This window comes from Halictus rubicundus, chromosome 2, assembly GCF_050948215.1.
Source record: "Halictus rubicundus isolate RS-2024b chromosome 2, iyHalRubi1_principal, whole genome shotgun sequence".
Taxonomy (NCBI): domain Eukaryota; kingdom Metazoa; phylum Arthropoda; class Insecta; order Hymenoptera; family Halictidae; genus Halictus; species Halictus rubicundus.
Genome location: NC_135150.1, coordinates 25,099,649 through 25,115,550, shown reverse-complemented (window position 1 = coordinate 25,115,550; position 15,902 = coordinate 25,099,649). Strand labels below are relative to the sequence as shown.

The 15,902-nt window shown below is 37.2% G+C and overlaps 3 protein-coding genes across 18 annotated transcripts; 1 reads left to right on the top strand and 2 right to left on the bottom strand.

The window, feature by feature from the left end:
* Positions 1-600: 600 nt before the first annotated feature.
* Positions 601-6,205, bottom strand: LOC143365740 (ribokinase). The gene is made up of 8 exons (XM_076806194.1): positions 6,013-6,205; positions 5,569-5,843; positions 5,183-5,315; positions 4,683-4,809; positions 3,698-3,859; positions 3,530-3,621; positions 2,819-3,010; positions 601-933 (listed from the first exon to the last, which is right to left on the bottom strand). The coding sequence occupies exons 2-8, from the start codon at positions 5,616-5,618 to the stop codon at positions 757-759; spliced, it is 933 nt and encodes a 310-aa protein (XP_076662309.1). The 5' UTR covers positions 5,619-5,843; positions 6,013-6,205; the 3' UTR covers positions 601-756.
* A 555-nt stretch (positions 6,206-6,760) lies between these two features.
* On the top strand, positions 6,761-15,731 carry LOC143365737 (uncharacterized). Of its 16 annotated transcripts, none has more exons than XM_076806177.1 (8): positions 6,761-6,986; positions 7,514-11,435; positions 11,603-11,772; positions 11,847-12,022; positions 12,259-12,469; positions 12,614-12,757; positions 14,059-14,222; positions 14,653-15,731. In XM_076806177.1, the coding sequence occupies exons 2-7, from the start codon at positions 7,562-7,564 to the stop codon at positions 14,209-14,211; spliced, it is 4,728 nt and encodes a 1,575-aa protein (XP_076662292.1). In that variant the 5' UTR covers positions 6,761-6,986; positions 7,514-7,561; the 3' UTR covers positions 14,212-14,222; positions 14,653-15,731. The 16 variants fall into 16 exon arrangements, with proteins under 16 accessions (XP_076662292.1, XP_076662293.1, XP_076662295.1 ...); XM_076806178.1 differs by having other exon boundaries at positions 14,059-14,232; XM_076806180.1 differs by lacking the exon at positions 14,653-15,731 and adding an exon at positions 14,501-14,646.
* Positions 12,575-14,029, bottom strand: LOC143365739 (U-scoloptoxin(11)-Sm7a-like). The gene is made up of 4 exons (XM_076806193.1): positions 13,784-14,029; positions 13,524-13,712; positions 13,050-13,256; positions 12,575-12,963 (listed from the first exon to the last, which is right to left on the bottom strand). The coding sequence occupies exons 1-4, from the start codon at positions 13,892-13,894 to the stop codon at positions 12,775-12,777; spliced, it is 696 nt and encodes a 231-aa protein (XP_076662308.1). The 5' UTR covers positions 13,895-14,029; the 3' UTR covers positions 12,575-12,774.
* Positions 15,732-15,902: the final 171 nt, after the last annotated feature.

Here is a 15,902-nt window from a genome sequence, read left to right as displayed (position 1 = left end):
AGACGTTATTCTACTTCACGTGAACGCCCGGCTCCGTACAGCTACACTAACGCAACAAAATGTTAAGGATTTGACCTAGACTATACCGGAACACCCTCCCTACAGTCAGAACTCATCGCTCTGCGATGAAAAGGAAAGTTGAAATTCAACTATCCTATTTTCAAAATTAGCTTCATTTGAATGTCAACTCTTCTTATTTTCATTGGTATGTAGACCCGCTCGGTGTAGTGTGCAGTATACTACATAGTATGTAGTGTAGTATATGTATACTATATAGTATGTAGTGTAGTATATGTATACTATATAGTATGTAGTGTAGTATATGTATACTATATAGTATGTAGTGTAGTATATGTATACTATATAGTATGTAGTGTAGTATATGTATACTACATAATATGTAGTGTAGTATATGTATACTATATAGTATGTAGTGTAGTATATGTATACTATATAGTATGTAGTGTAGTATAATACATACTATACATATAATAATATTTGATAAAATAAGTTGTTTTGATTTTGCGTGACTTATGGGGGCATTGGCGCGTCACTCGACGTGTTAACGAGGTAAATAAATGTGTACTTTGCTCCTGTAACTTGCTATTTTATGCTAAAAAATTGTATTTTACATGAACCATTTTATTTCACCGCAGCGTAATCGTCACAGTGCAAGGACGTCGAACAAAAATTGTTTGCGCGACAGAGAACGACGCTTGGCCACGCTAATGGTACAAAGAATCGTTTTTTATTGACTCATAGAAACAATTCCGGCGATAAGATTCCCCTGGTCGGAAAGCTGGCGTGAGCGCCGAGCTTCAGGACGGATTCAGTGGCGACTGTGCAGGCTCTTCGGATGCACTCATTCATCGGAAGCGCTGGATGGTACGCTTTGAAATATGCAAAAGCACCCAGAAAGGCATCTCCGGCACCCTGCGCATATGTAATGAGAATTAGCGAACTGTCCATTGTCCAGCCATAAATCAATCGATGGCCGTGGATTCGTTTCGTCGGCTGACGCATCGCAGATCACTTTCTAGTCAAGAAGAAGCATATAATTTCCAAAAATAAAACTCTCCCGTAATACTATCATGGAGGATGGTTTCTTCTTTAACGTGAAAGTTCCGCAAAAAGTAAGCAGTCCGAACAAAGTGGAACCGGCTGTGGTCAGACGGATTTGCGAGGGATGAAAGGGGAGAAGGGCAAACACCTTGCCCTTTAGGGCGCTACAATGATTTTGTTATTCTAATACTTCTCTGGTGGATGGACAAAAGAATACAACAAACTGAAAATTCTTTAATGAAGTTATAGTCGGTGATAAAACAAGTCTAATTTTGATCAAAATAATACACATCATCATCCACCATTTACAAAACAAGGGAGAATGGTACCAATTACAAAATGATGTGTCGTCAACTTTCATTTACATATTACATTGGGCTTTAATAATCACTATATCTTATACTGTCTCGCTCGTCCACCAGAGATTTAACCCTAGCACTCCCAATTGGGATAGTCCCAATTAGGACTATCTTTCGTCGGTGAAAAATTCTCAGAAAATTCTTTATTGTCGTTTGTGCATTTAAGTCTAACATTCAGAAGTCCCCGTTGCTATAGGGAAAAATTACAGTGCTTAGAAAGGAAAAACCAGACTACGCACCGCGACGCGTCAGTACAGCGACAATGACGCGAGCGGACCCCGATGGTCCTTTTATCTTCAAACAATAACAAATAATCCCCGAACTACAATCGAATCACAGAACTGTATTACGAAGGAACGATGCAGTATTTTCAGTTACAGTCAAGCATTCAATGCTGTCAGAAGTGAGTAAATATTACAAAACTTTTTGTAATATTATGTAAAAATAATGAAAGATATCAACAGTGAGGTAATGAGAGTTCTCACGCCCGGGATTTTAGTCTCCCCGATGTAGTGCTGCCCCCTAGTCCAATTTTTAGCCTGGACCAGAACCTGCATCATCTTACCTGCATCATTAGCAGCAGATTCCAAATAATGCCAGAGGTGATACTACTTCTATATTAAAAGAGGCTCTTCTATGTAGGCTCTGATCCAGCCTAAAAGATGATGCAGGTTGTAATACAGGCTAAAAATATGATGCAGGTTCTGGTCCAGGCTAAAAAATCTATGGAGGTTCTGTTCCTGGCTAAAAAGATGATGCAGGTTCTGTTCCAGGCTAAAAAGATGATGCAGGAAAGTGGGGACACTAAAACCCCGAACGTGAGCACTCTCATTTTCTCTCTGATATAAATCTAAAATAAAGTTGCGACCCATTGTTTGTGAAAGCCTTGAATTAATTTGTACACTTAACATGAACTCAATTAGTCGCTTCGATTTTATCTAATCTTTGTGGTTGCTAGTCGGTGGTCAACGTGTTAGCGAGTGCACTAGCACAGAGAAGGACCGGAATACATGCGTTGTCTTCCGCCACTACCGACAATCACGAGCATGAGAGTCTTTCACTATGACTCACGCACGTCAGTCGTTAGCCCCCATGGAAACCCCAGGACAGTCCCAGGCGAAGAAGGAACTGTCAACGAGGCTAAAGAAATTTCGTAATAACTGCGCGTGTACAAATGTATGGCTAGGCGATTAAAAATTCTAGAATTAGGAAAAATGAAAGTGAACTCGACAATTTGGGAAAGGAATGACAAAACTGAACCGAGGATGGGAGACATTTTTGAGCAACTGTTATCTGGCACTGGATCCCTCGCGCAATAAAATTCAAAGTAATAAAAATATGAACTTGTATTTTATCGTGCGCGAGGGGCCATAGATTATATCGAAGAGAAAACTTACGGTTGTATCCACGGGTTGCACTCGTTTGGAAGTAGCGATTATAGTGGCTGTCCTATTCTCCTTGGACGCGAACGCAGCTCCTAGCTCTCCCAAAGTGAGAACAACCGTGTTGCAGCCGATGTCCAACAACTTATCAATAGCTTTTTGAACATTTGACAGCCCCAATAACTGCACCCCAGTCATCACTTCCGCCTAAAGTCGTAACCACTTCGTTAAATTCAATCATTTAGTTGCTTTTAAACCTTTGCAGTCGAACAGCAACTTTGAAGTGCCATTAAAAACTACTGTACCATTATTTAGACAATCTGTTGGATTTTAATATATTTCAGTAGGTAGACTTCGTACGTGTAAGACTGAAAACCTACATGCCGAAGATACCTTACTGCGATACCTTAATGTCCGCTGTCGAGATAGCGACCGCGATCGCGAGGTATCTTCGGCATGTTTTTACACTGACCTAATAGAATGAACATGTGCTAGGTCAAGAAAGTTCTTCTATTAAAATAGCTTCGAATGCAAAGGGTTAATATGTATACAGTAATGGTGACGAGCTTGCAGCGGCCCACGGGCCGCACGAGCGCCAGCACAGTGATCCCAATCTAGGAATCAGCTGTTCACAACGATTTTAGCATGATTTCAGAGACATTCTTTACAATAGTGCAAATCATTTTCTCCAGTTCTAAAGACTTAATTTGTCGGTGACCACAGTACCTCAGTCTCGTTGACGCAGAATATATCGCAGAGGGACAGAAGCTCTTCGTCTACGTGTTCCATCGCAGGCGCCCCGTTCACGATCGACACACCTATCGCATTACATTTTACAGAGTCGTCATAGTCATTGAATGGGAGAACAACGAGGCGTTACGAGACTCAACTAACCGTGACCTTTATGGAGCTTTAAAGCGTGTCGCGTAACTTCCAGGGACGTCTCGAATTGACATAATAAAACGGCAGCGTCTTTGACTATCTCCGACGCGTTGTCCACCTGTTTCGCGCTCAGCAACGCGTTCGATCCTAACACGACCACTATGCTGTTCTCCCCTGAAAAATGAATTTTTCACGGGCGACTGTGCGACGGAATACGATACATGGTGCATTCAAAAGTTCCTAAATTTTTTCTGAAACGTATCAGTGATATGATCTTTATTTTAACTATTGATCCAGTTAGTGTGAACCTTTTGCTACCCCCTGTATTAATTATCTTAATTTCTGTGCAACCATTTATTTACAGCACCTCAAAATATAAATATTAAATGCCTATGTCGGGAAGACGAATTAGACAAATTTATATTACGTTTAGTAAATTGTTTAATATTACTAATTAGCACTTGATCTACCGGGAGCCTATTAACACTAGAACCACCGAGTCCGTCAAAATGATGGATTTCAGATTTTTTCTATCGCAATTCGTGAAGTTGTGGAAATATTTTCTTGAGAAATTTTGTAGTATACTTCTTCATTCAAGTACATGTTACCATAAAAATCCTATGAAATCTGAATAAATTCAATCCTGTTACTATTATAAAGGAATATACATCGGTCTCGTTTTACATAATAATCCCAAACGAAATAATTAGATTACGTTACAGAGGTTGGTTCACGATTGAAATTGCAATTGCTGTTGAAAGATCCAATAAAAATCTTTAGCCATGGACCATAGGCATACAAAAATTATGAAATAATCGCCGGTAAATAATGTGTCAGTAATAAATAGTCTAATAAAGGATGGCTATGGAAGGAGCCTGATCCTTAGCTCTGGAACTTTTCGAATGCACTATGTACAAATGGAGACGCGATCTAAGATTTATTATCTGAAGGCACGTTTTTGTGCAGCAATCTGAAACGATTGGCAGTGTTTTCCTACCGTTATCGGCAACGGTGATATGAGCTATGCCACTGTGCTGGTTCTCCTGTATTTGAATGTGTGAGGTATCCACATTCTCCTTCTCAAATATTTTTAAGTATTCCTGAGCATATGTGTCTGAGCCTAACTGTATGAAAAATTAACTTTAATGGAGGAAACCATAATTCTTATGAAATTCTGAATGTATTGAAATTTAACACATGCACCACCAAGATTTCAGTAACGTCTATCCTAAAGAATAAGGTATCGTTACATTACAAATTGCTTTAAAATAAAAATAATCTGCATTGATTGCAAGAAACAGGACCTTTCAATCTATTTATTTCTCCCATAGATAATCAAATCTGCCTATCGTCATTCAAATTTAAAGAATAACATGTATCTTCCAGAAGTATGCTCACATTTTGTGTTTGCGTAACACTGCTCCGGGATTAAATAATTATCTAATTGACAGTGCAAGGGTTAATTGAATTTCTGTGGATAAGGAAGTGAGATCATACGCAAGCAACAATCGCTGTAGATGCACCGAGCTTTGCTGCAGCTATGCACTGATTGGCACCTTTGCCACCATAGTTTATCTCAAAATTTTTACCGATTATAGTCTCGCCGGATTTTGGTAAGCGCGGAGAGAAGCTAAAACAGAAGTGTGTTCTTCCTATATTAAATATTATCATCTTGGTATCTAATTTCATCAAAAGAACTGTAATACTAAGTGTTAAGAATTTTAAATGGAGTAAAAAAATACCTGTAATTTATAGAACATTATTGCAGAAACATAAGATAGGGACTAAAGTATTGCACAGTTAAATCAAAAAGAAAAATGTATCTACAGGGCTTTACAAAAGTTACGAAACAAATTTTTCTTATCACAAGTGTGCCGACTTACCAAGTGAAATCGATCATGCAGGAACCAACGACAACGATTTTCGGAGACATTTTTTTAAAATAAAATATTGAAACACTTATTGTGAAATTGGAGGTGTAAAATATTCGGGCGGTTATGCGAGCAACTTTCACGGTGTAACTGTTTCTTGTAGTGGAGACACACGAATTACTCGGTTTATATAAACGATTAAAGCTTCCTATCGAGTTTTATCACAATTATCGCATGGACCAATAAATCCCGCAACTGATAAATGATTTGTTTACTGGAAACATAACCTACGACATACGATATGTGTTACAGGATAGAAGAAGAAGGTCAACGCTGAATGTGTAATGCAGTAGGTTAACAGTGACACAGATCGAGGAATTAATATACAGTTAATATTGCAAAATGTATTTTTATTCTCTGTCATTTTTATTTCAATACACTCGCACAGCTGAATACTTACATTACATGCGTGAACGTGTTATCAGCTCGCACGTGTAACACAAGAGATTAAAAGAAACTTTTGCACTTTAAAACTTGCAATCTTGAATCCAATCGTGAAAAATAATAACAGAGTTCAATGCAGAAAAAAAAATGCATAAGTAAACATCGATATGCAAACGGCATTTAAAATTGAATATAAATAAAGTGGCAAATGATTTAAAAGAGCGCCTGCTGCTATCTGTGGGAAGACGGGCAAACCTGCAAATTAAAGTTAATTTACCTTAACGAAATCTTTTTCGTTTTAATGAGATAATTATTTATCAATTTATGTAAATACTTTCAAACGAATTATAAATAAAATTTCAATTACCAGAGTCAATCTTTCAAGATATAATTTTACAGAATATTAATAAATCTCTCAAGCTACAATATATAGATATGTGCGTATATATAGTAATCAGAATATTTTTGAAAGAGTAATATCTTTGAAAATATTATTACTAAAATTTATTTCTTTATTTTATTCTTGTTGTTTCGTAGTCATGTTTAAGTACCATTTATGCAAAAAAAAATGTATGCCACAGGCCCACTTATAAATTAATTTTCGTATTTAAAGCTTATATTTTAGTTTTCGAAGCTAAGAATTAAAAATTGTTATGAACAATATGTATGTTGCTTTTTAATATTTTAAATTTGGTTTTCAAAAATCTGGTGGAAAATGGTTGTAAATAATTTGCGGTAGATTGATGACAGCAGTGTACTATGCATAACTATAGTTAATACGCGTATTCCAGATTTCGTTCTTGTAAACATTGCGTTCGGATTTTAAGGGAGTCATTGTTTTTTCATACGAAATCGGTTCCTATATATGAATTATCGAAAGTATTTGTTTAACAGTGACGATTTCCCATGAAACAGTTCCATGAACGATTGAATAATATGTGATTATCTTTGGAATCGACAGAGTATGGATACAGCAGTCTTGGTTGGTAAGTTTTTCACACTGCCATTGAAATCATTTTCGATATAGATTCGACGAAACCGTTGCTAAATAATATGATAACGTTAACGAAACTCCTTTAATTAACAAGTTCTAGATTAACACATTTTCTAGTGCGAGGGCCGAATAACTTGATTATAGATTAGTGTACTATCATTTAATATGACTTCATGAAACGTCGAAACATTGAATCGTTGAAACATATTACTGTATTTCTCCGTTGAGAATTTCTCGGTACAATCATCGAAACGTTATCTTGCGAACGAGTTAATCATTGAAATCGTGTCGGCCCAAAAACCAGTGGGATAGAAACCGTGTGCGCTTGATGTTAGATATCTGTGTGAGGTTATGGTATGCTTGAAACATTTTTTCCTTCGTCTCTTGCTGAAACAGAATTCTTTGTACAAGTTCTATTAGTATCAAGAACAATTTGATTGTTATTTACGAGTATTTAACAAGTTTATTTATCGTATTCCGATCACCAATGATGTAGTAATCACTCTTTTTCGTTAACAGGTCAGTCCATGGTTTACTAGATAAGTGTAATGGTCTTAATATTTTACCATGGAACAAGCAGATGAAGTACAGCGTGATACTGTTGAAGTGCAATCAATACCGGTAGTAGATATTTCTTCTTCATTGGAATCACATTCAAGCGAAGATGTGACGATTATAGGAAACATTCCTGAGAGTCAGGAGAACTCTTCCCAGAATTACACGGACAATGAAGCATCTTTAACTGCAGACGAATGTGAGCTAAGTATCGCGGTCGAGGAAGTTGAAATTAAGGAAGATGAAATCAAGGAAGATGAAATCAAGGAAGACAAACTCGTAAAGAATGTTAATGCAGACGAAATTGATAAGCTGAATCGAGAGACAATTACTAACGACTCGCGAGAAGTAATCGAAAGCAGTCCATCAGAGGCAGTTAGCAAGAATACAGAAGAAGATGATAAGCAGGGTACAAAGAGTATAGTAGCTACTGAAGAGAACCAAAAAGAGGTAATAGAATTGAGTGATGTTAAAGACAACGAAAAATGTGCAGAGGATAAACAGTTAAATGAAGAAAGTATAGATGTTTTAAACGACGATCAAGAACACACTACAGAGAAAAAACACGATTCACAAAATCGTAAGGAAGACGATGTTTGTATAGCAAAAGATACAAACCCAACGGATACTGATGCTCAGAATCAAGTATTAAATAAGTCTCCCAACCAGACAGTTGAAAAGAAGGACCACTCTATGCATGTTACAGACGCAGAGACAGATTTGACTAAACTGGTTGATGGTGACTCGGATGTTATGGTGGTGACTGTAGAGTCTGTCACCCTTAATGCATCGAATACAATCGTACAAGATCATATCGTTGTAACTAACTCTTCGGTATTGGATAAAGAAACGAAAAAAGATGAAATTGTGAACAAAGAATTCGATTTGATCGACTACAATCAAGAACCAGAGGAAACTATCATTGAAGTGATCTCCACGGAAGTAGTACTATCAGAAAACTCCGAAACGACGGTCAAAGAAGGGGAAAAAGAGATTTCAAAGCATGCGTCAACTGACATTGATCCTGTAACTTCAACAATTTCGGAAGTCACCTGCAAACCAGGAATTGTACATACTATTAGTATTAACGAGGATAAAATAGAGAAGAAAAGTAACGATGTCGATCAAAAAGAAGACACAGAACAAACAGAAGTGCAGTCATCTCCTGAAACACAGACTGAAACTTGTGATAGCACTAAAAGGAATAATGCAAAAGAAGAACATGTTAACGACGAGACCAATATCGCCTCGCCAACCGTGGATAATTTACAAGAAGAAGCTAAGGTAAATGAAATAGACAAACCTACTTTGCCGTCTAAAAAGAGAAGTGTACTTCAGGATATTTTTGACGACTGGGGCGATGAGAACGCAGAGGAGGATAATCAGTCAGCCTCTAAAGAACCGGATACCGTGGAGATAGAATTGAAAAGCCTGTTGGATGACCCAAAGACGACAGTTGTCGAAGAAGAGACGATCGCGATCGTTAAAGAAGAAATTGCATATATAGAGAAAGAGGTTGCAAGTGGCGGAAAGACTATAATAAAAAAGGAAAACAAAGAGGCGAAAATATCAAAGGAACAGTCGGATAATAATCAAAATGCGCGAAAGCAACATAGCGCTGTTAAATCACTGAAAAAGGAATCATTAAATTCTAAATCTCAAATACCGCAAACGAAATCTCTCTCCAATCGCAGCCGCCTTCTGTCCACACAAGCTGAAGTGACGGAAGCCTTGAAGGAACGATTTCGCGAGAAGCAAAAATTGGTAGAAACACCTCCTGGGCCTGACATATTTTTCGTCAAGAAGCTCACACAGAGATTATCTAGTAAACTAGGCGGTAGCCCGATAGGTACTCTACCTGCGCTTATACCTCTGCCTCAACCAACTGTTCCATCCGTAGACAAGAAGAGCATAGACAGCACAGACTCTAATAAAGAAATTAGCACCGAGACAAGCAAAGAGACTAGTAAAGAAAGCAGCTCTGATAATAAGGAATTGCTGGCTATATTGGAGGGTGATGTAGACCTTGACTGGTCAAATTTGAAGCCACCAACCTTAACAGAAGAAGGAAAAGGTCCGGTAGATCTTGAAGAAAGTGGTCACAATACACCGCCGAAACTCGATCCTCTAGTTGAAAGAGAGTTGGCGTTAAAACAACTTCTGGAACTACCTGTTTATCCTGTGAAAAAGGCTCCCCCCAGAAAGAAGAAAACGTTTAAACCTGCGCCTGTCAAGGTTATGAAGGATGCAGAAGAAAAGTCGGTTCTTGCAGCAGAAAAGGAAATCCTCAGTATTGACTTGTCTAATGATTCTGTAGATTCAATTCCAAAGGATACAACGCCAGATATTGAAACAACTCTTGTGATGATTGAGTCTACTCCAGAGAAGAATATAGAATCGTCTGGAAAAGAAGTACGTGTGGACGAGTCAAGGTCAGGTAGAAAACGAAAACTTACAGAGAAAGCTAGAGAGCACGAGGAGCAACTGAGTATTGTGAAACGGCAGAAAGTGTACAAAAGTAAAGTCCCAGTGAGCAAGAAGCAGTCTCAGGATGTTGAAGTACAACCGAAGGAAGTACAAGCTGAGGCATCACTCGCGGTAACTGAGAATCATGAGTCTAAAGAGGGAAACACTACTGTTGTCATAGTTGAAGAAGACGATAGTTCGACCATGAAAGAAATGGTAAACAAGGAGCTTACGAATAAAACTAATTCGACATCGGATAAATTAGAGATTACACCTGTGAGACGTCCGAAGCAGAGTTTTAACAAGAAAGGATCTCAGTCTCTACCCAAAAGGAACATAGTCGTGAAGAAAATACTGAAGCAAAACATGTCTCCCAGTAAGAAGGTGGCTTTAAAGGCAAAGCTCAGCACAGCATCGAAGAAATCTGGCTCGAAAGTGACTTCAAAGAGCAAGCAATCGGTGCAGAGCAGTTCTGGGGATCCGAAGCCAAAGAAGAAGATCATCAACGAGATAGATAGATTGCTGCAAGACGAGGGTGTTGTAAATTTATTGTACGACGTGGAACAACCGGACAAGAAACGTTTAATTCCTATCACCAAGTCCCAGGCGAAAGTCATGGACATTCAAAAAGTACAACGTGAACTGAACTTCCGGAAGAAATTGGTGCGTAATGCTGTTTTAAGATTGCGCACTGCAACAACGGGTGTGTCGAAAGTTTCGTCACGGTCGAAAAGAACTTCTATACACTCGAGTGAAGTGCAAACAGAGAAGAAGGTCGGGGAACAAGCTGCCACGGGAAAATCGAGTGCCGCGTCTCAACAGGATTTTATTTTGCCCGGGAAAATAAGGAACGCGGCAGACGCGTCTGTTATAATTAGAAGGCATTCGTCCAGTTCTTTTTCCAGTGCATCTGGAAGCCCCAGAGTCAGCATCGACAGTCCAGAGAAGCTTGACGGAGCTAGGAACGATGAAGGTGGTTCTCATTCGTTGAGATCAATGAAAAGGAGACTCTCGAGCGAGGGAGCGAGAAAAAGTAAAAAGAAGGCTGTCCAAAGAGTCGACGTGGAAGCCGTGGTTGCGAATAACGTGGAGGACAAAACACTTCGTCCGAAGAAGTCCGATTCCAAAAAAGGTGATAAGAATTCCAAGCAGGTCGATGCTACAATAGTAGAGGATGCCAGTTCTGGCAAAGTTATAACACGATCGAACGGTACAACCACAGGTAAGGTAACATCGAAAACCAAAAAAACCGCGAAGAACAAAGTTACATTTGCTAAAACAAGTGAGTCAGATAACAATGAAGAATTCTCCAAAGGAGAAGATGAACTTTCAGTCTGCCTTGCAGAAGCTGTAAGTGCTCTGTCAGTAGTCAGTGCTGGAAATCGATCTGGAAGTTCTACAGCTAATCGTAAAAGCAAAGGTGAAATCTATGATTTCGAATTGCTTGAAATGTTTTGTATTTTTTTTTCTGTAATAATCTTTTTTTTTTGTTCTTATTGAGAAACTTATTATGTTCTTTCAAGTATATGTATGTTTACACGAATAAGTTATAACGAATAGAGTACTGAACGAAAAAATGTTTTTCAGTAGCCGCGAATATAACCAAGACATTAGAGTTGGATAATAGCAAGACGAAATCGGAGACGAGAAGTCCATTCAGTAATAAAGAGATCAATGTACGACGGCATGGCAATCTTGTGCAACTAATACTCACACCGTCGTCATCAACGAAACTTAAAAACGCTCTTACGTTGCAGGTAAAAGCATTCCGAAGTTTACTCTTACGAGTTTCTTAGATTTTAGTGATACAATGTTTCATTTATGTTTCTAGATGATGCAAGAGTTCCGCGATACGTTATCAATCCTGAAAAGAGATGATGATTGCAGGGTTGTTCTGTTAACATCCACCGGCAGCAGTTTTTGCGAAGGTCTTGAACTTTCTATGTTGCTACACACAAACAAGGAAGAACGACGGCTTCGGGCTCAGGAAATGGCGGACGCTGTTAAGTATGTAGTCCCTACAATTATACTAGATTGTTGCGTATAAAATGATTCTTAACAGTAACGTTAAATAAACACAATTTTTTCACAATCAACGAATAGTATGTCAATTAATTACCACATTTTGACCAAACATCACAAAATGCTGTCGTCAATATGTGTTTTGATATGTTGTTCCTTGAGTTTTCGTTGTATTCATTATATAAAAAAATAATATCAAACGGCTAACTTCTTTTGTGCAGAGACTTCATCAAAAGTTTAGCAACATTTAACAAGCCAATTGTTGCTGGAGTTCAGGGCGCTGCTATTGGTCTTGGAGTAACGATGCTGCCTTTATTCGACCTTGTGATAGCAAGCGACAAAGCAACTTTTAGTACTCCGTACGGAAAATTAGGGCAAATCGCTGAAGGCGCTGCTGTGTTCACGTTATCGCATATATTGGGGAGTGCAATTGTATGTGCATTAAATATTAGATCAGTGAAAAAGTTCGTGCCCGACTTGGTATTAAAATACAATAAGGAATCAGGCACGAACTTTTTCACTGACCTACGACTTGCTGTATTTAAGAACAATTTATTAACGATTTATTATTTGCAGACGAGCGAATTACTTTTGGGTGGCAGAACACTGACTGCTAGCGAAGCGCTAAGGGCTGGCCTGGTTACAAGAGTGTTGTGGCCTGACAGATTTCAAGTAGAACTATTACCCACTTTGAGAGCCATGAGCGAGCAATCTTCGCAGGTATGCGTACCACTTTATTACAGATTTGTAAACCGAAGACAATATGCTCTGTAGGCTGGTCCGGAGTAAAGTAGCTCCTGAACGTTCTCCGTGGTTCTATTTTTGTAAATGCATAAATGTTTCTCTGGGCAAGAACATCTGTAGTGCGTTGAGTGCAAATCGGATCGTATATGGCCGCAAAAATCGTCGGTTTCGCACATTCTTTTCTATAATAATATTAATGGAACTTATTAACTGGGTGGAAATACACCATCATAATTCAGAATATAAATTTCTAAATGTGAGAACATACCTTGACGCATTTAAATGTTTGCGTGATAAGATCATCATCCTCGTACGTGTATTTTTGCAGCCTCCAGTAATGCGATTTTGGGCAAACACATTTAAACGTTACATTGTACGGTATTAGATACGAATTAGAGCTATCACTTTTGCCATAAACGTTGACAGCGTCTTTCTTGTGCGTGCATACGTCCATGTCTGTCGTTGGACTGCAAAACTGTAAATTATCAATTATCATTAGACTGCGGGTTTTATGTGTTTATGGTACAAATTAATAGGTTTCAAAAATTGATAAATATAAGCAATGAATCGTCCTAAATATTAGAAATTATGTAGTTAATAGAATAGTCTGCCGTTCGAGGATTCAAAATATCCGAACAAAAGTGACAGGAATTTTTTATATCGAGTCGTATATTTTTATTACCGTCAAGGCAAATCCAATGGTCTATAATACTACATAAGACATCCTATATAAAGCGTTTACCTCCATGCGCGATTTATTATTCAGCGATTGAGACGAATTTCCGAATTGCACGTTCCATTGCCACGGACATTCCTTTCCATTAGGACAACGACACAGTCTCTCGGTCAAGCTAGACATCCAAAACCGGTCGTGAATCACACTACAGGCTTCGTTAGATGCGCAATAATGTAAATCACTCTCTCCATCCACCTGTATTATCAATACACATTAATTGCTGCACTTTAACGCACAGTTAATGCACACATTTTATAATTATATACTCCGTCCATGTACTTGAAAGTAACATTGCTTAATTTGCTGTTGATTATAACATAAGAACCGAAACTGGTTGTTGAGACTAGTAGGAAATAGATTGAAATAAATGTTTTCATGGCACAGGTGTATCTTAGAATGTTGAAACGCTTAGGAATCGTGTCACTGAAGACATTAGAGTGAACCTAGTACATTAGTAATGTGGGAAACTGATGAATATTTATACTGTACGTTTCAGTTGAAAACTGTTGCTGACTCTTCTATCGGTTTATTAATTTTTCAGTCCATGGAAGCCACGAAGGCTCTGCTACGTCACAGCTTGAGAAAAAAATTGGACGCAGCATTGGAGTCAGAAACATATTTACTGATCCAGCATTGGTGTTCCGCAGAGTGTCAAACTGCTATGAAGGCTTACATTGATGGCAAAGTCCAGTGAACATTCAAATGGTAATCACACGTACGTTTTCTCTGTAAATTTGTCTTGAATTATTTGTACTTTACCTATACGTATAGAAAGAATACTGAAGATAATATTAATAATAATAATATTAATAATACTAATAAGTGGGAAATAATTTTGATGGAGTATTACGTATAGTGGTAAACATTTTATAACGTGTATAGCAATATAGCAAAATGTAAATACATATTTGTCATTTGTTATATATAATTTGTATATGATGCTGTACAATATATTATTTCTTACTAAAACGATTGTCTTGCAGTTAGTTCTCATACTAATAATGGCACAAAATGTATTCAATTAATGCTCGTGCAGTATACGAAACACATAATGTAAAATCATTACGATATTGCAAACTATAACTTCGAGAATAATTGAGAAGAGACGTAACGAAAATCCAATTATGTGCTACAGATGCCCAACGATTTGAATGGAAGTACTAGCCACATATTCCAATACTGCAACTAGTATTGTAAATTGGGTGCGAAGAATATAATAACAAGATAATTAATTCGGGAGACATTAAAGTGAGAAAAAGGAATTGTGATTCTGGTGTTGTTAAACGGCATTGATGCACGATTATTTTTAAGATAAAACAAGTAATGATTGTCGAATCATTCGATCAGATGGACTATTTTAATATTAGACCGTTTAGGCGCCTATACTTTTCGCAAACATGTTATTCTTGTTTAAGTAAAATAAAACGACCATCGTAAGCACTACGGTTGATCTTGTGTTCTTTGCATGTATACTTTAATCGATCGTGGATAAAACAAAATAGTTTTTCTTTTATACTCGGTGTACTATCGTGCCTTGGTGAATTTGTAAAAAAAAAACAATGAAGACCACTAGATGTAGAAGGATGAAATTTGTAATTTTCACTGTGGAGGAGGAACAAAAAGTACAAGTATATTTGATCAATTATTATAAATAATTAGATCTTTACCTAAATTGTTTTGTCGTAGCAATTGTTTTTTAATTGTGAGTTATTATAAATTTGTTTGAAAGAACAACTACTTATACGACTGTTTGTAGAGTTATAAATGTCAACATATGCAAAATCGTCATTTACCGTGTATGAAGTTCTGATTTTGTTAATGCATTTATCATCGAATACGAATAAATTAAATTATTTAACGATGTGAACGTTGTACAGCCCTGCGATATCATTGCGAATTATATGTACGGAAAAAAGTGTAAGATAAAGTTATTTTGAAATTACGTGTCACGTATGTGTTTTGATGATAGTACAAGAGAACAAGTCGTTTCAAAATGAAACTTACAAGGATTCGTAAAAAGGACTCGTGAAATAAGACTCAAGGCAACATTGAGAAATTTCATTGAATACTGTTCAAAAACACAGAGTATGTTGTAAAGAATACAGTCGCTCTTGTACAAATGTTACACATGTAAGAATAAGCCATTCTAAAACATATTGTATTATCAATGAATATAAAGCCCATACAAATATAAAGGAAATATTCACAAGCCAATTTATGTTTAATATGTATTAAAAATATATAATTACCTATCTATATATAAATATATATATAATATTTATATATATATATATTTATATATATGTATGTATATATGTATACGTATGTATAAGTATAGTATATATATTATATTTGAGACAATAGTAAACATCTTCAACTGCATTA

Excerpts from the sequence above, each read along its gene's own strand:
- LOC143365740 (XM_076806194.1), bottom strand. The coding sequence starts at position 5,618 with ATGTCTCCGAAAATCGTTGTCGTTGGTTCCTGCATGATCGATTTCACT. Across the intron at positions 5,316-5,568 it reads TGCATGATCGATTTCACTTG|CTTCTCTCCGCGCTTACCAA; the intron begins GTAAGTCGGCAC and ends CTTCTGTTTTAG. Across the intron at positions 934-2,818 it reads TGCAACCCGTGGATACAACC|GGTGCCGGAGATGCCTTTCT; the intron begins GTAAGTTTTCTC and ends ACATATGCGCAG.
- LOC143365737 (XM_076806177.1), top strand. The coding sequence starts at position 7,562 with ATGGAACAAGCAGATGAAGTACAGCGTGATACTGTTGAAGTGCAATCA. Across the intron at positions 12,023-12,258 it reads GAAATGGCGGACGCTGTTAA|AGACTTCATCAAAAGTTTAG; the intron begins GTATGTAGTCCC and ends TCTTTTGTGCAG. Across the intron at positions 12,758-14,058 it reads TGAGCGAGCAATCTTCGCAG|TCCATGGAAGCCACGAAGGC; the intron begins GTATGCGTACCA and ends TTAATTTTTCAG.
- LOC143365739 (XM_076806193.1), bottom strand. The coding sequence starts at position 13,894 with ATGAAAACATTTATTTCAATCTATTTCCTACTAGTCTCAACAACCAGT. Across the intron at positions 13,713-13,783 it reads CTTTCAAGTACATGGACGGA|GTGGATGGAGAGAGTGATTT; the intron begins GTATATAATTAT and ends TTGATAATACAG. Across the intron at positions 13,257-13,523 it reads ATAATAAATCGCGCATGGAG|TTTTGCAGTCCAACGACAGA; the intron begins GTAAACGCTTTA and ends GATAATTTACAG.